This window comes from Drosophila willistoni (genome assembly GCF_018902025.1).
Source record: "Drosophila willistoni isolate 14030-0811.24 chromosome XL unlocalized genomic scaffold, UCI_dwil_1.1 Seg141, whole genome shotgun sequence".
In the NCBI taxonomy this organism is placed as follows: Eukaryota; Metazoa; Arthropoda; class Insecta; order Diptera; family Drosophilidae; genus Drosophila; species Drosophila willistoni.
Window position 1 is genome coordinate 15,487,317 of NW_025814052.1, and position 21,123 is coordinate 15,508,439.

General features: G+C 38.5%; 6 protein-coding genes across 7 annotated transcripts; 4 read left to right on the top strand and 2 right to left on the bottom strand.

Moving 5' to 3' along the window:
- The first annotated feature begins 158 nt into the window (after positions 1–158).
- On the top strand, positions 159–13,135 carry LOC6638078 (ceramide synthase). Its single transcript, XM_002061178.3, has 4 exons — positions 159–743; positions 12,026–12,503; positions 12,568–12,897; positions 12,963–13,135. Exons 1-4 carry the CDS (start codon positions 418–420, stop codon positions 13,071–13,073), a joined length of 1,245 nt encoding a protein of 414 aa, XP_002061214.2. The 5' UTR covers positions 159–417; the 3' UTR covers positions 13,074–13,135.
- LOC6638081 (DNA replication complex GINS protein PSF3) lies at positions 1,424–15,070 on the bottom strand. 2 transcript variants are annotated; one of them, XM_002061181.3, is made up of 4 exons: positions 14,918–15,070; positions 14,451–14,851; positions 14,207–14,391; positions 1,424–1,843 (listed from the first exon to the last, which is right to left on the bottom strand). In XM_002061181.3, exons 1-3 carry the CDS (start codon positions 15,015–15,017, stop codon positions 14,251–14,253), a joined length of 642 nt encoding a protein of 213 aa, XP_002061217.1. In that variant the 5' UTR covers positions 15,018–15,070; the 3' UTR covers positions 1,424–1,843; positions 14,207–14,250. The 2 variants fall into 2 exon arrangements, with proteins under 2 accessions (XP_002061217.1, XP_046867232.1); XM_047011276.1 differs by having other exon boundaries at positions 1,424–1,846.
- Positions 2,799–5,267, bottom strand: LOC6638079. Its single transcript, XM_002061179.4, has one exon. The coding sequence runs from the start codon at positions 5,087–5,089 to the stop codon at positions 2,873–2,875; it is 2,217 nt and encodes a 738-aa protein (XP_002061215.3). The 5' UTR covers positions 5,090–5,267; the 3' UTR covers positions 2,799–2,872.
- LOC26529917 lies at positions 5,334–6,888 on the top strand. Its single transcript, XM_023175825.2, has one exon. It carries the CDS (start codon positions 5,647–5,649, stop codon positions 6,781–6,783), a length of 1,137 nt encoding a protein of 378 aa, XP_023031593.1. The 5' UTR covers positions 5,334–5,646; the 3' UTR covers positions 6,784–6,888.
- A 41-nt stretch (positions 15,071–15,111) lies between the features above and the next one.
- LOC6638082 (DNA repair protein complementing XP-A cells homolog) lies at positions 15,112–16,229 on the top strand. Its single transcript, XM_002061182.4, has 2 exons — positions 15,112–15,362; positions 15,426–16,229. Exons 1-2 carry the CDS (start codon positions 15,217–15,219, stop codon positions 16,147–16,149), a joined length of 870 nt encoding a protein of 289 aa, XP_002061218.1. The 5' UTR covers positions 15,112–15,216; the 3' UTR covers positions 16,150–16,229.
- A 187-nt stretch (positions 16,230–16,416) lies between these two features.
- Positions 16,417–19,454, top strand: LOC6638083 (cap-specific mRNA (nucleoside-2'-O-)-methyltransferase 1). Its single transcript, XM_002061183.4, has 2 exons — positions 16,417–17,238; positions 17,539–19,454. The coding sequence occupies exons 1-2, from the start codon at positions 16,590–16,592 to the stop codon at positions 19,257–19,259; spliced, it is 2,370 nt and encodes a 789-aa protein (XP_002061219.1). The 5' UTR covers positions 16,417–16,589; the 3' UTR covers positions 19,260–19,454.
- The last annotated feature ends 1,669 nt before the right edge of the window (positions 19,455–21,123 follow it).

Sequence of the window (21,123 nt, forward strand, 5' to 3'; positions counted from 1 at the left end):
ATAGTACTGGTAGAGTGCGATAAGTCGATAAGTTTTCAGCTGATCGATACATTGTTACACTTAACAGTATCAATTGCGAGTTATGTTAAATTAAGTGTTACCGTATGGTGGCTCCACTATGATCTATCGATGTTGAAATCGAACTATCGACGGTGCCATCGATGGATTTGCCAGCACTATCAGCGGAGATAATAACAACAAAAAAAAAACACGGGGACAGATGTGCACATATATAGTTCGTATTATTTGCTTCGCCAAAATGAAATTGTGTGACGTCTAGTCCCTTAAAGGAGTCCACCACATTTAATCCTGTCCAAGCACGGGTACCCTCCAGGGCAACAGGTTTTAAACCAAAGAATAAAGTGGCAATAGTGTAACAAGCCCGAGCAAACCACAAAACGGGTGTCGTAAGGAGATATGCGCCAAGAAGGGAGTAGTCAATGTCAGACGATGACAACAGAGATAAAGATGGAGTCCCGTCCTCGTGCACGCCATGGATGTTACTTTTCTCTAGCCTTCTCCATTGGTTCAATGGGGCTGGCTTGCGGCAGTCTTTGGCAAATTCCGAATACCACCGACCGCATCACACTGCAAAGAGGACTCTTTCTCACCTCCCTAGGATTTATATATTTTATTTCGCTGACTGACTTCTGCAACAAATACCTTGTCGAAACAAAAAGAGGTCAACAATTCAGACGCAAGTATCGCCTCATGATGTCTGATGTTCTGGAAATAACAAATAAGTGAGTACAGAAAGGACTGCTCATCTATATTGATTTTCTCTCCCGGAGGCACAAGTACGTGAATTTAACGTAGAATAGTGTCCTATAACTGCGCTATTAACGTTATTGCCAATGTTTTTGATAAGGCGTAGACCATTTAGTTTAATTGTAACGAAAATTGAATATTGAGAATGTTCTTCTATTGGCAGTTGCAGTTTATGTTCTTAAAACATATACTTGTATATTTTGTTATCAAAATTTAACCCTAAATTATTAAAGGTACATATGACCTAGATTACATACATTTGCCTCTTCCCAGTCTAACTCAATGATACATAGGTATGTATGTATGCGTTGAGTGTTTATAACTAAATAATGTTAGGAAAATTAAAACTGAATGATGATACAAGTCTTGCTTTCAACTGTTATGCAACATCATTAAATTGAAATATCACTGAGAATTTAAAAGTGTGGAAGATTAAAAAAAAATTTATTTAAATTAAAGAACGTTTGTGTCCGCCTATTAACGCCTAAAATTCCACATCCGTCTGGTAATCAGCGAAAGCTCTAGACATAAATCCAACCAACAGCTCCCCCTTTTCATATTTTACACACGGTTTTCATTGCCAGCGGTGATAACAATATCGTCAATGTTTGCTTATATGACTTTGATGTCAAATACCAAAAAAGCACGTTGCGAATAAATGCTTAGATGCCAAAGTAAATGGTTGGTGTCTGACAGCAATTTGACTCTGGGTTTTTTATTATCAATTATAGTTATGTATTATTTACTTATGGATACACATAAGTATGTATTTCTAAAAATATGCTTTGTTCACTAGTGTACTTTCATTCCGATTGGCCTTTTATTCCATATGGATAAGGATTCAAGACCCTATGACGGATTTACTGACCAATCACAGTTACTTCTTTTCAATTTAACATGTGTAGATACATCCTGCCGAAGAGAACTGAGCTTGGTGCCAACACGTTGAAAACCATAGACACTGAAGCGAATTGGACTATGCAAATACAATTTAAAAATATGTCTATACGTTGGGAGTGTGCTAGCGTGTCAAGGTTCAATAAGCAGCTATCACCAAATGCCTCATTGATTAGTTCTGCTGAAAAGAGGTAGAGAATAAAAATATGTATGTCGATCTAAAAAAAAAAAATACAAGGTGGCGCAAAAGAAGTTGTTTGGCTCTCATTTTTTTTCTAAATAAAAAAACTTTTGTTTGTTTGGCAAATAAATTTCTCAATCTTAAAATAAATATTATTTAAAAACAGAATCAAAGTTTTTTATAAAAAAAAAAAAATTAGAGCCAAACAACATCGGATGACTTCTTTTGGCCCGGATGTCTCCTTTTGCGCCACCTTGTATGTGTGGTTACATATTTGAATCGATTATGTATTTTCACATGTGTATGATATATAAATGTACCTGTATTGCTTTTTGGCCCTTATTGTAGAACCTTAAGAATCTTAGCCCAAAATAAGGTCGACAAAATCAGAGAAATATAAAACAATTTGAAACGGCAGAGTTTAAGATGATAACTACTTAATAAGTAAGAAACTACAATTGTATATAATTTATGCTTATGTAAGTTTCTCGACTTTATGGTGCAACTGACATTAATTTTTTTAATTAGACATTGGATGTGTAATCATAACACATTAACTGAAGAATCTCAAAGCTTTCTGTAATAACAATTGTTATAAAAAAAGCTCCGGAGTGATTTTCTATAAAGATTCTGAAATGTTACACATACAAATACAAAACTACAGAATATGTTTTACAATTTTTAAAAAGTTTACGATCAAGTTACAAACAGATTATTTGCTATAGGATATCGCATCCAACAATGGGATAAAAATTACTTTAAAACTCTTGTTCAGGCGGGAGTTGTAAGCCCCTTATCGGGAGATTCACAAAAAGTTGAATTTGTTGATTAAATGCGAAAAACACACTGTGCTCAGATTGTAATGTTATGTTGCAGCCATAAAATAATAGCCATAATATAATGCATTAGACAAAATGTCATACTATTTGACATTTACGAAAAACAAAAAATATGACCCGCCAATTTCAAAATATATTTAAAACATGGCTTTTTACATAGTTAATGCGTCTTATATTGTAGACTAATTCACTTTTGCCCTTTGCTTTCGACTTTCTTGGCAACCTTATTTTTGCTCTTACGATTGGTATTGGCTCTTTTTTTCTTGCAGGATTTTTTATCTAATGCTATGCGACTGGTGTTGCTAATGCTACTACTACAAAGATCAGTCAGTTGAAAACTAACACATTTGTTTGTAGTGCTAGGCTGCTGACTAATTTGCAGCTCTATGTCATCAAATGTAACAGCTGCTATTGTTGGAGAAAAAGCGTCTGCTAACAAAAATGAAGACCCAGTATCGGGATTTCTAGTGTCGTATGGGGCTCTGCATCCAGTCATGCTCTGAAAATGCAGTGGGGCGTGATAGGATATGTAGGCTCCTGATTTTGAATCCAAACGAGTTGCATTTGGGTGATAATCCAGGAGTGATGGTTGAATTTCACCATCCTGCGCCTCCATCACTAATTGTGTAACGGGCATCCGATCGGAAGGCAGAGCATCGCCTGAACCGCCCTGCTTCAGCCGTTCCTTTGACATTTCAGGGGGGAAGGGCATTTTGGAGAGTTTCTCTAACAACGGTCTGTATTTTGCATTGATCTTAAGTGGAGGAGGCTTAAATGTATGTTGTGGCTCAGGCACTGGCATTGAGATTGCCGATAATGTATTCAGGGGTAGTGGCACTTCCAGTTCATCTGTAAGTGTTCCTTTATTTTCTGCGTTCATTATGTTTGCATGACTTCTTTTTAACCTTCTTAGTTGCTTTGTGGGCGAATTGTTGAGGCTACGCACCATAGGTCGATAAAGATATCGTATAGTTTGCGGTCTTTTGCCGCGCTTCAGTGGTGTGGACACAAAGTACTGATAACTCATATCGATGCCATCCTCCATGGTCCGCGGAATCTTGTGCTGTTCGACTCGAACTATTTTCGGGGTCGGCGTGCATGTTACCAACTGGGGAAGACATACTGTTACTGGCTTATGTTGAGGTGTATTAAGTTGGGTCCCTTGCCCGTGTGATGAAGGTAAGTTAATCGGCTTGCGTTGTACTGGAATCGCTACGTTCTTCTCTACCGAAGATTTAGGTATTATTTTTATCACGGTGGAAGTCAGTTTTATGGACTTGGAATTGCCATTATGTTCTACAATAGGAGTATCGTACTCTTGACCACAACACCACATTTTGCCAATGCTGTCACTTTGATGGCAACTAGTTGAACTACAGGCAATAGTTGTCTGGTAACTACCGCTACTAATGCTGGTGCAGCCAATGCTGACCTTCTGGTTCAAATCACAATTTTCTTTGATCGTTATTAATATGTCTTTGTGCTGTTTCTTTAATATTTCGCTATTATGTATTATGGACGTTGTCTCCTTCACTTCGTACATCTCCAACGCGGAAGCTTTTTCTGGTTGGACATACTGATTCTGTTCATGTTTTGACGCTTTCGGTTGCTCTTTGTGCTGGGAACGCACGCGCTTTTCCTTTACATGATGCACCTGAGCTTGCTTCAGCTGATCTACCAACATAATACGTTGACTAGGTACGCAAAACACACGCGAACGCTTGCTCTTCTGTTCCCTTGGATCCGTTGTTCGCAGACATCGACAACGACGTATATCGTTGGGCCAGGAAGTCTTAACAGTCAGATAAGATGCAGGCTCAAGCTTTTCTTTGCATTTCAGCTTGCGAATCCGGCCATTGATTTCTGATGAAGAATCACTCTCTGATTTGAAGGTCCCTAAAGGCCGCATGATCCATTTAAGATCAGACTGGCACTTAGAGTTGCAAGCCGCGCCCTGAGATGATAGACGATGTCCTTGGCTAAAGATACTTTTTTGACGCAGTTGGTAAAGTCGTTGATTTGAGTTATGTGTTATATGTTTGCGCTGATTTTGCATAGTTAAAGCATTAAGAACAGGTTTGTCTGGATTCTTATTACTACTTAAAAAATTAACTCCGTTGGTTCCAACTTTTCGAACTGCTGATGCCGCTGCTACTGAGCTACTTCTATTCCTACTTGATGTTAATGATGTATTATTTTTGGACGGTCCAGCTGATGCTCTGGATTCTCCATTGCCGACCTTTAAATTACTTAGTGTTTTCTTGTTTGCTGCTGTTACTATTTTCTGCTTCTCCTTGGGTTTTACTTGGTATGAAGTAGGTAACCTGGACCGATCGATTGCAACAGGTGAATTTACTACCACGGCGCGAGCTCCGGCGTAAAATTTTGACATTTCCAACGACATTTATGTTTACATGGACAAAATTTTTAAAACAATAATTTGGCAAGGGTATTTTTAACGTTCGATACTTTCTTTTTATTATATTTTTTTTTCTAAATTTATTTTTGAATTTTTTTTTGCAATTAAAACGAATCTTATAAATTTTCTACATACTAATTGTTAGAGGTACGAATAGGTTTTCAGTGAACAAAACTAAGGAGCCTACTTAGGACTCTCATATATTATGTGATGTTTTCCTATCAAAATGTGCCCAAACTGTATTTGTGTTTTTATCCCAGACTTTAATATGAATACTCAATGAAGTACATTAATTTAAAAAATTAATTCGAAACGGTGTTACAGCCGCTGTCGCAACAATTGAATGCTCCACAATCTAATTTCAAGAAATAATCTCGGTCTATAGCATGGTTCATATAATATTTAAAATTTCTTGAGATTTGTGACAACCTCAGGATTTACTGCCAAAGGGGCATGGCAAGATACCATAACCCTAAATACACATTAATTTCGACTAAAACAAAGTAAGAAAATTTTTTGATACAATAACAAAATTATTGATTATGTACGCTTGCTGCCATGGATGCAACCTGCGCTGCAATCCATGCTTCAGGCCGCCATCACTGACTCACCGTCAACACGAGAGGCTGCGCATGATTGATGACCATCGTTGGTTGCAACGTTGCACAAAAAAAATCTGTTCTCGATGCACCAAAGAGGATGACTCTAAACACCTCTGCAGCTGCTCCTGTCGTCGCAATCAAAATCTAGTAGAGGCACTCAGCTACCTGTTTCGTTGCCCAATTTATTACATGCTTTCTTCTCTCTTTAAGTTGGCTTACCAGCAGATCCAACCAATGAAGCGATTTGCACGAGATCGTAAGTGGGATGTAATGCTGCATGTCAAAGCGCCCTACACCGAGTTCAACGATCTGGAGATCTACGACAGTATGTACGACCGCTGTGGCGTTCATATTGATCCCCTCGATTTCAACAATATATCAAAAGTTGTGCGCATGATGTTTCTCAATTCAATTTTGTCACTTGATCAGCGCAAGTGTCTAATTGGCATGCTAGAAAGTCTTAACGAGCGAGCCATTTATCGTGTAAATTTGGAACGCCTGTTGGAAACTTTGAAAAATGTCAGTCTTAAAGAGTTGGTGTGTAGTATTTTGGATCAAGATCGCCAAGCGGCTAGCTTTTATAATGCACAAATGTGCAAAGAATTATGTGCTTTATACCAACGAGTAACTACTACCGATAAAAACATGATTATAAAGCGCAGGAAATATCGTAAACTAAAAAAATCGGATAAAGATTTGGAGTTGTCCAAAAAACCTGTACGGAAAATGGCCAATACCCAGCTATACTGTGTGCGTAAACCAACCGAACCGGAGGGTTCGCCTCGTGCCACAGGTACACCCGGAGTGGGAAACCGTCATGATAGATATTCGAAGACTGGAGCGTCCAATACGAAGGTGGGAAATATTCCTGGCATGGGTGTATCTACACATCAAGAAAAGGCGCGCAATCGACTTAACCGTGTTATTACCCTAAAGACTGCTTCTGAAAAGTCGGATACTCGACGTTTGTCCCGTGGATCGCGCATTACGGGTCTTTCAAGGAGAAGGCAAAAAGCCGAGGTAACCGGTCCTGGAATGCGAATGCAGGGTGGGTTGCTTGTTCATAGTTATACATAATTTTGATCTTGTATCTAATATAATTTTTGACATCAAAATTAGCATACATTTTTAACAGTTTACAAAACTGTAATCAATACATCTAAAATAAAAATTAAAGATATATTCGGTGCCGATTTTATTTTTTAATACCAAATTTGAATTTTAAATTAGTTATCACTTGTGTTGGCCTTTTCACTCTTGCAAGTACATAACATTCTGTTTCGTATAACCAGAGGTTGAACTAAGACGTCGAACATTTTTTGTCGCTAGAACTGGAATAATTACGTCGATAAGCTGAACTTCGCTGGCGATTAATGAATCCAGTAGAGGATGTATTCGTTTGGGGCCTGCAGATAGAAGTAGTAGGATGAGGTAAAACTGGTGTGTTTTTAAAACTCGAGTTGTCGCATGTGTAAGCAAGGCTTCCGGCTTGTATTTGGAAGGACGGCGTAGTTGGCTGGATCTTTTCTAAATGCGTGTAGAATTCCAAATCAGAAACAATAGCTGCTGGCCGCAAAAAATTTCGATTATTACAAGGTCTTTGTGAAAGTACAGGTGATGAAATGAGCTCTGCAAAGCTTCTGTTGTGTTTCTTTGTAGATGCCACAAGCTGTGATGGTATTAATAAAGAATGGCCATTAATCGCATTGTTCCTGACATTTTTCTCCATGTATATCTTGTCGTTTACATCATCAGTAGGTGTACTTTGCGAAAAAGATTGATTTTGAAAAAAATCTTCATTAACTTTATTGTGGTAGTTATGTATATCAGTTTTTGCAAGTTGCTTTAGACTAAAGTTTACACCAGTGTTTTTTCCAGTGTTATCACAGGGATTACACTGATAGGGATGCTGTTTATTGGTGCTTAACACGTCTTGTTCTCTAGCCGTTTTTTGAAACGGCACTTCAGATCCAGAGTTTGGGCGTTGCGTCATGGAGAGTTTTTTAGATGTTCCCTTATCAACTATTTTATAGTCATCATCAGAGTTGTGGTGAAGAGATTGCCAAATAGGTCGCTTTTTAAAACCCCAGATTTGTTGTGGCCTATAATGACTAGACGCACTTTTAGCCTGCGGTGGTGGTGGCCGCCTTGTGCACAGCAACAAATGGGCATGGTTGTGATTATAATGATGTTTGGGTTTTTTCTCCAAAGACAAACCGTGTCGAATAAACTGCTCATTTATCGTGGGCTTTTCAAAAAGAAGTTTATCACAAGAAGGGCACTTTTGTAATCGATGAGATGATGCTTTCGTATATGTATGTTGCTGCTGTTCACCCAAATGTTCAGCTTTCCAGTAGTAGCACGAAACAGGATTACAACATTCATTTGTATACTGTATAGAGTCAGGCGCTCTAAAATTGTTTTTGGAAGCTGGACATGTCTTATAATCCTTATCCGAGGCGTGGGGTAGTATATTAGCAACAAAGGCATTTGGTACGCAAGGCCCAAATATGGAATTTGAGTTTAACCTAAGAGACCGTCTTAATGATGCAGAATGTTCAAAACCCACCGAGAATCTTGTTTGCTTTTGACCTGCAGACGTTTTCGAATGTACGTTAATAAGTTGGGTATTTTCCCAGTTGCATCGTTGCATCGAGGATGTTGATTGATGACCATATCGAAATCTTTTTGCGCCACTGCATCCACAATATTCATTTGGCGTTGGTGCAAAAATTTCTTTATGATCATTAATCCGAATCCCCGACTGCTTAATTTTATGTTGTAAGCAAGTGCAATGCTTATCGGTACTACTTGTTTTCCTCTTGTCAAATTTCGTAAAATTGTCATCCATTTTAGACTTTATAGTCGTAGTGTCGTAAGAGATTTTCGCTTTCTTATCACTCATCCCATATGTTTTTTTCTCTTTTGTATTATTAACACTACAAATACTTTGAATATGTGATAATAGTGATGTCGATGATGCGTAATGAAGGTTTTCATGTTTTTTTTGCTGTATTAGAGGATACCATGTTTGTCCATACGATGAATTCGATGTCTTTTCACAGCAACACAAACGAATTGAACCATTATGATTATACGACGAAGACGTCTGATTTAGCGAATCTCCTGACTCTGACCTATCTACGCTATGACTGTCTGATGAGCAACTTTCATCTGTCCAGCAAGATGGCCAATATTTCGAAGATAATAAATTTCGATCTTGTTTGAGCCCACGACATCTAGTTTGCATCGAAGAATTGTGTTTATCGAGATATAAATTTGAGGATACATCTTTAGTCTGCATTGTCGACCGGTTAGAGATTAGTTCTCGATTTTTCTGATAGTCCTTTAGACGATCAGGAATTGTATTTGCAGTAGATTTCATTTGAATTTGTTGACTGTGGCAACAAGGACTAGGTTTACGGCTGCGGCAAACATTTGATTTAAATTTTCTTTCACTAGTTGAGTTGGCTCTTGACTGTAGACATGGTACCATATTTTGTGCAATATCAAGTGGGGTTGCCACCCGACTACATCCTTTTAAACGCATAGATTTGCGATTTGGCGAAACTTTACTAGCTCGCTTTCGAGCAACCCGACGCATTAATTGCAAGTAGTCAGAAGCCAAAAAACAGGCACGGGTGCAGGATATTTTGCGAACACCACAAGCACTATCAGCGGATGGTGGTTTTTTTTCTTTGATTTTGGGTTTATTATTGGAATAGGGAAGATAACAATCGCATTCGAAAGACTTGTTAACTATGTCTTTGGCATTGCTATGAATGCAATTGTCATTGGTAGAACAAACAGTGTGGTTGACAGGCTTAATCCTGGGATTTTTATCTATATGATCACAAGATTTAATAATATGGCAGGATTCTGAATTGAATACTGCTTCTGATTGAAGGTCTTGCTGTCCACATTCTTGTGAAACATTTGCAATAATACGAGTATTGCTCTGCTTGCATATACACGACGACTCTATCATAATTTTTGTTGGCGTATCTTGAACAGAAGCGTTTTCAGGACTCTCGGTAATCCTTGCACAACTAAATATACATTCCGGCGATTTGTGGCCTATACCGCTGAACTCAGTTTGCAAACAAGACTCTACAATCAGGCGTCTAGAATTTACTGCATTCTGAGAACTGTTATTAGCTTTCAAGGTGGTATTACTATTGGAAACGTCTGATCTCTCACGTAAGTGCCAACAGCAAGGAGCTGGATGTGTTTGGAAAAGGTTTGGGGGTCCATTGTGTATGTTTTGGTGTTTTGAAAGCTGTTTTGTCATCATAGGCTTGCTCGTTTGCTGGTCGAAATATGCTTCACGATGCTGACGATACTTTGTGTTAAAGTTGTAGAGTAGGTGTCGACCAGGTAGTATTGCGCGCTTACATAGACATGCGAAATCGCTAAATAAACTAGTATGTTTACTACGTGATGCGGGCAGGGAGGGATTTTCAGCAGATATGGCAGCCTGAGAAGCAGAAGTACGCGAATCAGAACCTCGATTACCTGTGGAGAATGATTGATAAGGTGGAAGATGGTAATGTGTCACGAACGAGGGCAAAGTGTTGCCGTGGGTCGGTACTGACGTGGCGACGCAGCGAGGAATATCACTGTGTTTCGATGGTTTGTACGATGCGCTTCTGTAATTTTTAAGATCTTTGATTTTTATTTTATTTTCTGGAGATTGGCAAGGTCGGAAGCAACCACAAATGGGGTTATAGCTCTTTTTGGAATTTGGCTTGTTTTCTTCTTTCGTTATTGGATAGAGATAGCACGTGTTGCAGTATTGGCACTTGATAGGCGTTGGTGGTAGAGGTTTTAGTGCCGGGCAAGTGTGTTTTGTGCAGGGTATCTGTACCTTAGTAGAAGAATCTATAGTAGTTGTAATAACCTGATGAGTTCCAGGGTCGCTCTCTGCACGTCCGGACGGGTCGTCATTTTTCGATGAAGCGGCATTCATTGCCTGCGATTTGAGGTTGTCGGGCGGTGATTCTATCGCTTCGTCGCCGAGACATTTATCTTCTGGTTGCTCAGCTCGTTTCTCGCAAGGGCAAAATGGCTTCGCTTCACTCCAATACCGCATTGATATTCCATAGAGGGGGTATCGTTGAGTCATGCCATCTTCGTAGCGCTTAAGTAGGTTATAAAATTCTGGCGAGATGCGGCGGAAATGCGTCGGATCGAGTCGCCGTTGCGGCGCCTTACGAATATCGTTTTTTTTACGTAGGCGCGGCATTAATGGCTCTGTGCGCCGCTCCGCCATACAATCACCGGACATGGGCTGTCCATCTGCCTGAAACATACAGGAGTAGCTGTTTCGCTGCCTCCACGTCTGTCGACATGGGCAACGACGACGTAGAGGTAACTTCAAACAAGAAACTCCTGTTATTCGGTGTTTTTTCCTTGATAACGAGATACTATTTATCCTTTCTGTGGGTAAAAGTGATTTGATAATGTCCCTCGAATAGCTTACTTCTGACTTCCAAATTGAAATGGGATCTCGTTTAACATTGGTCGATTTTTGCGATTGTTGCTTTTGTTCTTTTGAATTCTGGTTATGATCTTCTTTAGAATAAAGCAACTTGACACTTCTTTTTCTTATTGGTTCTAGTTTGTTGGATGGCACTTGCGTACAGCAAATCAATTTACTTTGACATAGTTTTTTGATTTTTAGTTCCTGCCGCGGTAAATGTTCGTCATTGCTTTGATTAGTCGACTCTAAGCAGCTACGTTTTTGGCAATTGGATAACAATTGTTCCAATAATATCGATTTTGGCGTGTTGCACGTACCCTTTTTCAGATGTAGTTTTTTTGAAGTTGTCTTGTCGAGAAATATTTTTTGCTTCCGAAACCATTCTGTCGCCAAGTCTGGAACTAACAGTCGATCTTGTTTGCGTTTACTCTGAGTGAGCTGTTCAAACAGATGTTGGCCACGATCGATATATCCGTCGAATGTAATTGGATCGGTATTTTTAGGGAAGTGTTCAACCTCTGTCATTCCATCGGCATGTATGCGACGCTTTGTAATTTCTAGGGGCGGAAAGTTAAGCATGCATTTAGCAACGAACCGGTCTTGGCCGTTAAGCAAATCGATTTCATTTTCATTATGGTGAACCAACACCTTATCCAAAGTACGATCAGTGGCCCCGTCACTGCTAACTGTTGTAGACATCTGTTCATAAAAGGAGCAAACCAAGTTTCCGTGTACAAAACAGCAAATTTTGAAAAATTTATTTTAAGCTGATTTAAAAAGATTTAAATAATCTGTTGACATACGGAGCAATTCACTGAATAATTTTTGTGTTTGCAGACTCGTCTCGGCCATACAGGCATTTTTTTCTTTTTTAGTCGGCCTTATTGTATGCAAATCGACTTGCGCCAAGTCATTTGTTTACGCATCACACTTTCTAATGGAGGCTTATGGATGGTTCGGCACCGCCTACTTTATGTATGACATTTGGTCGATGTACAAAGTGCACACGCAGAAAATCGCAGATAAATTGCATCAATTGCGGTTGACGAAATCTCAGCTACTAAGCAATGGTCATGGCAGTAAATGCTACTATGATACCACAACGGATACCGGAACATGTAGAGGAGACGGAAAAGTTGGCGGAAATAATAACGGCAGTGTTCCAGTTACACCCCATGAAATTTGTGATTATGATGGAGCTTACGTGCAAATGCCAAAAGATGGACGCTGGGACTTTTTAAAATATGTGTTGACTCATCCAGTAATGATGATACATCATGTGTTTATTGGCACTTTCGGTCTGTTGGTAGTTACGGTGAGAATAAAAAAAAAATGTTTATAAACACCTAAAATATAAGCTTTTTCATTTTTAATTGCAGTACATTAGAGGCGGTGGGCATTGCATATACAGTTATATGTTTATGATGGAGTTCTCCACTCCGTTTGTCTCATTACGTAGCATACTAAGCACGATGCGCCTAAAGGACTCGCCGGCATATATTGCCAACGGTTTGCTTATGTTAGCAACTTTTTTTGTCTGTCGCGTTTGCATGTGGCCCTATGTGATGTGGCGCTATAGTATGGCCATTGATGCCGTTTCCATTTGGTCAGCCATGTCTGGATTACCACGTGGTTGTCTCATCAGTATTGCCATTCTTTTCTTGCCGCAGCTATACTGGTTCTATTTAATGGTGATAGGGGCGATAAAGGTATAGTTTTGCTTCCAATTGTAAATGTTCTATCTCTTTCAATATTGTGATTTTTTTTTTTCCAGGTGTTCTTACCCAAGCAAAAGCTTGCTCCCTTCACCAGCATCCCCAAAAATACATTTACGGCCAAATCCATGCCCACCACAAATATTGCCAATGGAAACAGCAAAACCTAGAGCAAATTGTAATTAGTTTTTGTTAAGCAGGAGTTTCCCTGAATAAAACACCTTTAACGTTATTCGTATATAAAAGTGTTTATGTTATGTATGTATGTACATATATACATATATACCTGTATGTATTTATTTTAATGCACAGTTCCAAGCTTCCATATACATATGTTTTCTTATACGCTTTCTTATACATATGTATGTATGTATGTGCGTGTGGTACGATTGCACGAGACGGACAAAAACTCTGACAGACGCTTAGTTTTTTATTTACTATTCTTAAAGACATTGCATACTAAAAAATTGTAAGAAAATACAAATCCTACTAAAACCAAAACAGTTACAAGCTTGCAATTTTTTTTAACAAAAATGTAATATACTCTACTAGGTCATGAAATAGATGTTTTATTCAAATAAAGATATAAGTTTAATGCATTTTCGTTTTGAAAGAGCCGTGTACTGACTGAACTATAATACAAAATGGAAAATACATTTTGTATGTAGATGTTGTTTAATAAATTTTATTTTGACAATAAGTTTTGTTCTGATAGTTCTGTTGCTGTGAATTGCATCCGAGGACCTTATATTTTAGATACGCCACTTGCTACTTTTTGTTATATTCAACAATGTACTTTTAGAAAATAGGCATTTTAAAATTAGTTTTAAAGAAAAGCAACTGAAATTTACTTTGGATAAACCGAGAAAGTCTTTGAAAGTAAACAGTTGGAAAATTAGAAAGATTTGGATCGTTGCTATTGAGGCTAATTTTTTTAATATACTGTGGGCTACCCAAAGGGGTAACATGCATATGTTTATTAGAAGCTTAAATACATGTGCTGTGCGTTGAGAACTTAAAATCAAAATAAATACCTGTGACTTTTTACCAAAACATACAGAGAGCACAGATGTATGCGTTTTCAAGAATATTGTGCTTCTCTTATATTGCACAACAGTAAACTATAATTGAGCTTAACAAGCAAGTGTAACTATGTATATTTAAGTCATTAATTGTTTATGTTTAATATTTTAAATATACATAAACTATATTCAGCTTTAAATGTATGTAGATTTCTTTTGGTCTTAATGCAGACTACATCGAATTACAAAATAAAAAATTGAAAAGTTTAAACAAAACTTACTTAGCAGTCTCAACTTTGTATATAAGACATTTCAGTTTCAAGCATCACAAAGTAGCTCGTTTACTGGCAGGGTGGCTGTCGTTTTCATCATCACTGCAATCGGCACGCTTGCGCTTCTTCTGATGCTCCTCCACTAATTGGGAGATGCATATCTTATTGCTACACATCTGCAACCAATTGATATACTGAAAGAACATTTTAAATAAAGTAGAGAGATGGGCGTAACTCCAGTTAAACTCATTACCTGAGTATTTGTTTTAGTGCCTGCGACATGCAGGTTGGCCTCGATGTTGTCCAAACGATGTTCCGGTTTACTACTCCTGCTCTGAACATCATTTTTCGATATGTCTAACAGATAACGTACTCGCTGGCGAAGCGTCTCAAATATTATACGGCCTATGACATGATTGCTATCATAGGGTGTTAGATAGCGGCCGAATTCATAGAAATAGGGATGTAAACGGCCTAGCTCGATGTGGGTTGTTTCTGCCTCGCAAACGGCCTTGTGCACATTTTTATAGATTTCGGGCACACAAACTGTGAAGTAGGCGTTACTAACTTTGAGTTCTTTAATGTACCATAGAGGCAAGTTGACGGTGCGTCCCGGTTCCAGATGGTCAGTTTCAGAGCCTGCATCTAGGAACCCTGTTCAAAAAAAATGTTTTAAACGTCTTTGCTGTTGTTGTTCATAGAGTGTTTACATTTACTTACCCATCCGCTGTAGCTTTGTGTTAACCTTGCATTCCACTTTCTCGTGGGTGACAAAAATATCTTCAATCGAGTAGTAATGGGGAAAATAATTGACTGCCATCTGATAAAATTTCGCTTCTAAGTTCCACACAGATTTGCGCGGCAAATGGTAATCGTTATCGTTTGCCTTCACTGTTAACTTAACAGCATCAGTTGAGAACACGGTTAATCTAAAAGCATCATTTGCGAGCACTGTCGATATTAAGTAAAATCATATACATATATTAAATTACTAAATTTAGATATAATAAGTATTAAATATGTCGGAGGAAACAAACAGTAGCACGTCTAAATTAACAATAGCCCAAAGATCCCGCATTGAACGCAACCAGGCAAAGGCAAAAAAATTGAAGGAGGCCAAGCTCTGCTTGCACCCTTGCAAGGATGTAAAAATATCTGACAACCGGTAAGTCCAAAAGTATACAGACTACCTACATAATGCACAAGCCGAACGTATTTCGCTCTACAGAAATCAGACGGATAACCCGTTTGATACTGATCCCAGTCAAACTTCCGTGATAAAGGTTCAAGGCACTAAATATATTGATAGCGGCGGAGGTTTTCTGCTAGAACAGGCAGTGTTGCCGGGACAAGGCACTAAGGACAATACTGATGTCAAAGCATCGCCAATCATTGATGATGCAATTGCCATTCCGGTCCAATATGAGGAATGTCTCGATTGTGGAGATCAATTTGCAGATTCGTACTTATTTAATAATTTCGTTCATTCTGTGTGCGACAAATGCCGTGATAAGGATGCCGAAGAGCGATATACACTGATCACACGCACTGAAGCTAAGGCCGAATATCTGCTAAAAGACTGTGACTTTGATAAACGGGAGCCACCTCTGCGTTTTATTAGCCGAAAGAATCCCCACAACGTACGTTGGGGTGAAATGAAGCTTTATTTACACTCGCAAGTGCTTAAGCGAGCCATGGATGTGTGGGGTAGCGAGGAAGAGTTGGTACGCCAGCACGAATTGCGAGATGACAAACGTGAAATGGGCAAAGCTCGAAAGTATAATAAACAAATGAAACAATTACGAATGGAAGTCAGAAGCAGCATTTATACAAAAAAAACGTATGCCGTGCATCAACATGAATTTGGTCCCGAAACTTATAATGAAGAGGAAGATAACTATACTCATACGTGTCTTACATGTCCCCACTCCGAGACCTATGAAAAAATGTAGTTTGCGTTATCTTTTTGCAAATTCAGTTATCCTATCACAAATATAATAAGCTTGAAGAGCGTATTTCGTAATATAAAGTAGTTTATTCCATTTATTAGTTTGTGTACGAAAATGCCTTCGTAAAATCCCTTCGTTAATACTCGAAGTGGTCACAAATTGATAATTTAAAACAATGTTTTTTTTTCTGCTGCAAAATCCAATTAATTAAAGCGCCCTCGTATTTTATTATTTGTTTGTATCAAAACTTCAAATTATATTTTGAATTTGCTTTCCGAATTTATTTTGTTAACAGCTGTTAACTATGAGGCAGTGTGACCATATTATGATTTTTCGAATGATGTTAACGTAAAGTATCGATAGTCAGTGTTACCAAGATAAAGCAAAAATTATAACAATATAAAAGTTTTTAAGAAATAAAAACAGACACCAGCTATATAAACATGGAGGAGCAATCGGACGATGAAAACTATGAACCAGGGCCAAAAAAAATCAAGAGGGAATGGGTCAAGAGTTATTCCAACAAAGTCATGGGGATGATGAAAAAAATGGGCTACGAGAACGATAAGGGTTTGGGTAAGAGCAATCAAGGTCGTTTAGAGCCCATTATAGCAGTCCAACAGGATGGAAGGCGGGGATTCGGACTTAAGCTTGACACCGTACAGATGTCAGCGGGCCAATGGGATCCAAACTGCGATGAACTAGAGATTCCTGAGCCAGTGCTGTGGCTTAGAAATGATCGAGGCGATGCCAATGCCTATTCCCTAGACCACCTTATGAGACAAAAATTGATGGGCCCAAAAAAAAACTCACTAGACGATGAGACACGATATTGCGATCCTGCCATTCTGGACCATATTCTCAACGCCAAGACAGTCTTTGACGATCTTAATGACAATGAAAAGCGACGTGCCCGCTCTCGATGCAACCCATTTGAAACCATACGAAGTTCAATTTTTTTAAATCGGGCAGCCGTAAAGATGGCCAATATTGATACGATGTGCGATAATATGTTTACAGAACCGAAAGATCAGGACGGCAACTCCTTGGTTGGCCCGGACGAGTTGCTTTATTTTACCGACATGTGCGCGGGTAAGAAACTTGAGCAATAATGCATTATCATTAAAATTGTTAGCATAATCAAACTGAAATAGCAAATATAAAAGATTTGAAATTCGTCTACAAAGCATTCGTTAGTACTAAACAAATCTGTTTGCGTTTCATGGACATTTCTTGCTCTCGTGTTTTATATCAAGATCATATTAAAGAGTTATGTCCATCTGTGCATACATATACGCATCTTAGCTCCCTAACCAATTTCTAAAACTTTAGCTAAAGTCGTGTTTCATTTTTTGTTTTCATCTGTGCTCTTTCTTTTCTGTCAACTTTCAGGGCCAGGTGGTTTCTCAGAGTACGTCTTATTTCGTAAATCTTGGGAAGCCAAGGGATTTGGTTTTACTCTTCGCGGGGCCAATGACTTCAAGCTTGAGAAATTCTTTGCCGCATCGCCCGAATCTTTTGATCCGTTTTATGGAGTCCATGATGATGGAAACATCTTTAATCAGGATAATCAGGATTCGCTTAACGAGTACATACGAAAGCATACGCCACAAGGTGTACACTTTGCTATGGCTGACGGTGGATTTTCTGTTGAGGGGCAGGAAAACATCCAAGAGATTCTATCAAAGCAATTGTACCTGTGTCAATTTCTTACCGCCCTTAAAATATTGCGCGAGAATGGGAACTTTGTGTGTAAAGTATTCGATTTATTCACGCCGTTCAGCGTAGGCTTGGTCTACCTGATGTATAAAAGTTTTTACCAAATCGCAATTATCAAACCAAATAGTAGCAGACCCGCCAATTCAGAGCGATATCTCGTCTGCAAAAATAAGCGTGCCGATACGGATGCCATAGTTAACTACTTAAATGCAATCAATAACCTGTTAAATTCAAATGCGGATAGCGAGTCTGATGTTATGGAAATCTGTGATGCTAAAGAAATGGCTGAAGATGAAGAGTTTATACGATATATCTTTGAGTCGAACAATAATATCGGAAAGAATCAAATTGTTGGTCTGCACAAGATAGCTGCTTTTGCTCAAAACGCGGACCTCAAGGAAACCCGTCAGTCAGAGGTACGTCAGAAATGCTTGAAGCTTTGGAGTCTACCTGACAAGCTTCGCCAGGCTCCAGAAGTGAAAACTACAGATGGATTGCTTCAAGATCTACTTCACGAATGGTGGTCTCAAGATCGTACCTGGTTAGGCAAGCCGCCAACGGAAATGCTAGACGTAGCATGTCTACACCAAGCTATAACTAACGTAAATGATTGGTATTTTATGCCTATTGGACGCGAGGAAACAAATATTAATGCATGTACATTGTTTCTTTGCAAATCACGTGGGAGTTTGCTACGCTATACGGAGCACAAGAAATGGGAGCTCGTAGATGTCTCCACAAGCTTTGAAGTGCAGCCGCGTTCAATTTTCTTTGGACAGATAGTGTACGAATTTTATGGAGAAGGCAGGAGCATACAGCGTGTAGCAGCCTTACATATAATAGATGGCATATGTCTAGGCGGAATTGATATTAGGCGCTTTCCATTCCACAAACGCATAAGCATGTGCGAGAAGTATGCCCAAAGTCTCAACAAGCCGTACAAAAAAGACCGCAACTTTTGTGCCCTGCGCAGTAAGCCCCTTTTTCGTCTTCAGGATATTAACACATTCTTTAACGAGATGCGTCACTACACGCTCAAGGATGCATCGCAACGTTTCGGCTATGCCCTGGATGATAAAAAGTTTTTTGTACCCGGCGGTATACTAATATTTTGTGAACTGTGTCCAACCTATGTTTCGGCTCATTCGCGATCACGAAATCAACTATACTATTTTAATACAACCAACAAGGATGCTTTTTTTAAAGATTTGATCCCTGAAGGAAAAGCAGTGGAAATCTTTGCCTCGTTTCGCACTTGCTATTCTCGTCGTTTGCTCTGGAAGTGGACGAACCTGAGGCAAGTGGAAGAGCACGCAGCCGAGGAGAACTCTAAGATCTTATTTCGCAGTGATTTTCTGCAGTTTATTGCGGACAAGCAGATAAAGCGTAGTTAAAAGAAGCCGGAATCAGACCCAATGACTTAATTATACATATTAGCTATATATATTTACAGATTCATAATGAGACAGATTTTTTTAAACAGCATTTACATTATTTACCATGTTTTCTTTTTTTTTTTTTTAATTTATACATTAAAATTAATTCGTATTTGTATACAAACGACGAAATCGACCCATAGAAATAACTTATTCAAAAGTGGTTTTATTTTTGGGAATTTAAAGCAAAATGGGTTATCGGGATTCAATAACAGCTACAGTGCCCTTTTGGTCATTATATTGGACAAAATATTTAAATTCTTTTTAAGCACCAAAATTTTAGTTGATTTTGTAATTGAAAGAAATATGTCGTTGCACTTCAGGCACTTCTTGCATGAATCTACAAGGTAAGGAAACTTCTTTGGCTCCATCAGCTTATCAAAAGTACATTACAATTAACCACTCCAGTAATTTTTCAGGAATCTTAAAAGTATTATTTTAGACATTTTAATTATGATTGAAACAAATAAACAATTTTTGAATTTTCACAAAAAAAAAAACAATTTCTAGATGCAGGCTTTAACAAAAAATATCTGTCAGAAGCAGCCTGCATTTTGGTCAATTAATCACTCAATAAAATTACGAGCGGACCGGAGCAAATAGTTTATGGCATGTGCAATCCCAATTTAGCAAAATATAGAGGCTTTGCTTTTGCAATTCATGCCCACACTCATTTTCACTTTTGAAAAAAAGGGACGTGCCATTGACATGCGCCAGTAATTAACGTCCCATTTTGGGTTAGATTATCCATGAATAATTGTGAATAAAGCAGATGGGATGGTTGAGTTAAATGATGAAGATTGTCGTGCTTGCCGTTTTGCCTGGTCGTGGCACTTGGTTAGTTGCCATTTCCTATGATAAGTTGTGCAACTACACCAAAATGAAGGGTAACCTCTGCTTTCAGCTTGCCTCTTTGCAAGACTCTCTCGGTGTGTGTGTTTTTCAATGTAGAAAACTTTGCTAATTGCTTTTTGGTCACTGCAATGGTAACTGGCGATGACACCAACAGCAAAACAACGATTACAGTCACAGTAGCTTATAATTTGATATTCCCCTGCACCAAATAGCCATGTGTAATGCCTTAAAGCGAACATTATGGGAAAGGCGTTATTATTATGTGTTAATTCAGACTAATGCCTGATTTTAAATCAGAAAAGTAAAGCAGGATAATTAAAAACGTGGCATTCATCTGTGAATCTTAAAGGGAATTTTGACCAAGACTTAAAATAATAATGGAGATTTCCATCCTTTTTTGTCTTTTTGGTCAAACTGGTTTGACTAACAGTCCAATACTTAGGTCAGATCACAAAGCTGTCGGCCAAACTCCCCGAGGCATCAATCAGGGGTGGTGGCCTGTCAACTTGGAGTTGGAGCACGCCCGAACCCACATGCAAATGTCATTTTGTGGTCATTTCAATAAATATACAAAATTAAAAAATACGCTTGATTGGCAGTCTAAAATGATGTCTGACTCATGTTTCTCAACCATTTAACCAATCATTTTAGATACTTTAGATACAGCATAGGTATGTTTGTGCATACATTTATATGTACAAAAGCAATCGATATCCTAGTTTGTAAATAGAAATAGTTTAGATTTAACTTTGCTGCTTTAATTATTGATCAATTGATCTAACTTCAATTGGTTAAAGGAATTTGGATATGTATCCAACATTAGCCAAGTCTAAGCTAATACCTACATATGTACATTAGTATGTCCTCCGTGTTGGATCTACGGGGAGAAAAATGTGGACAAGCCTCACAAGCCAGTCTTAGATTTTATTTAATTCTTACAGATGTTCGTCAGTCTCTTTCTATAAAA

Excerpts from the sequence above, each read along its gene's own strand:
- LOC6638078 (XM_002061178.3), top strand. The coding sequence starts at position 418 with ATGCGCCAAGAAGGGAGTAGTCAATGTCAGACGATGACAACAGAGATA. Across the intron at positions 744-12,025 it reads GTTCTGGAAATAACAAATAA|ACTCGTCTCGGCCATACAGG; the intron begins GTGAGTACAGAA and ends TTGTGTTTGCAG. Across the intron at positions 12,504-12,567 it reads TCGGTCTGTTGGTAGTTACG|TACATTAGAGGCGGTGGGCA; the intron begins GTGAGAATAAAA and ends TTTTAATTGCAG.
- LOC6638079 (XM_002061179.4), bottom strand. The coding sequence starts at position 5,089 with ATGTCGTTGGAAATGTCAAAATTTTACGCCGGAGCTCGCGCCGTGGTA.
- LOC26529917 (XM_023175825.2), top strand. The coding sequence starts at position 5,647 with ATGTACGCTTGCTGCCATGGATGCAACCTGCGCTGCAATCCATGCTTC.
- LOC6638081 (XM_002061181.3), bottom strand. The coding sequence starts at position 15,017 with ATGGCAGTCAATTATTTTCCCCATTACTACTCGATTGAAGATATTTTT. Across the intron at positions 14,852-14,917 it reads CACAAAGCTACAGCGGATGG|GGTTCCTAGATGCAGGCTCT; the intron begins GTAAGTAAATGT and ends TTTTTTGAACAG. Across the intron at positions 14,392-14,450 it reads GCACTAAAACAAATACTCAG|TATATCAATTGGTTGCAGAT; the intron begins GTAATGAGTTTA and ends ATGTTCTTTCAG.
- LOC6638082 (XM_002061182.4), top strand. The coding sequence starts at position 15,217 with ATGTCGGAGGAAACAAACAGTAGCACGTCTAAATTAACAATAGCCCAA. Across the intron at positions 15,363-15,425 it reads GTAAAAATATCTGACAACCG|AAATCAGACGGATAACCCGT; the intron begins GTAAGTCCAAAA and ends TTCGCTCTACAG.
- LOC6638083 (XM_002061183.4), top strand. The coding sequence starts at position 16,590 with ATGGAGGAGCAATCGGACGATGAAAACTATGAACCAGGGCCAAAAAAA. Across the intron at positions 17,239-17,538 it reads TTTTACCGACATGTGCGCGG|GGCCAGGTGGTTTCTCAGAG; the intron begins GTAAGAAACTTG and ends GTCAACTTTCAG.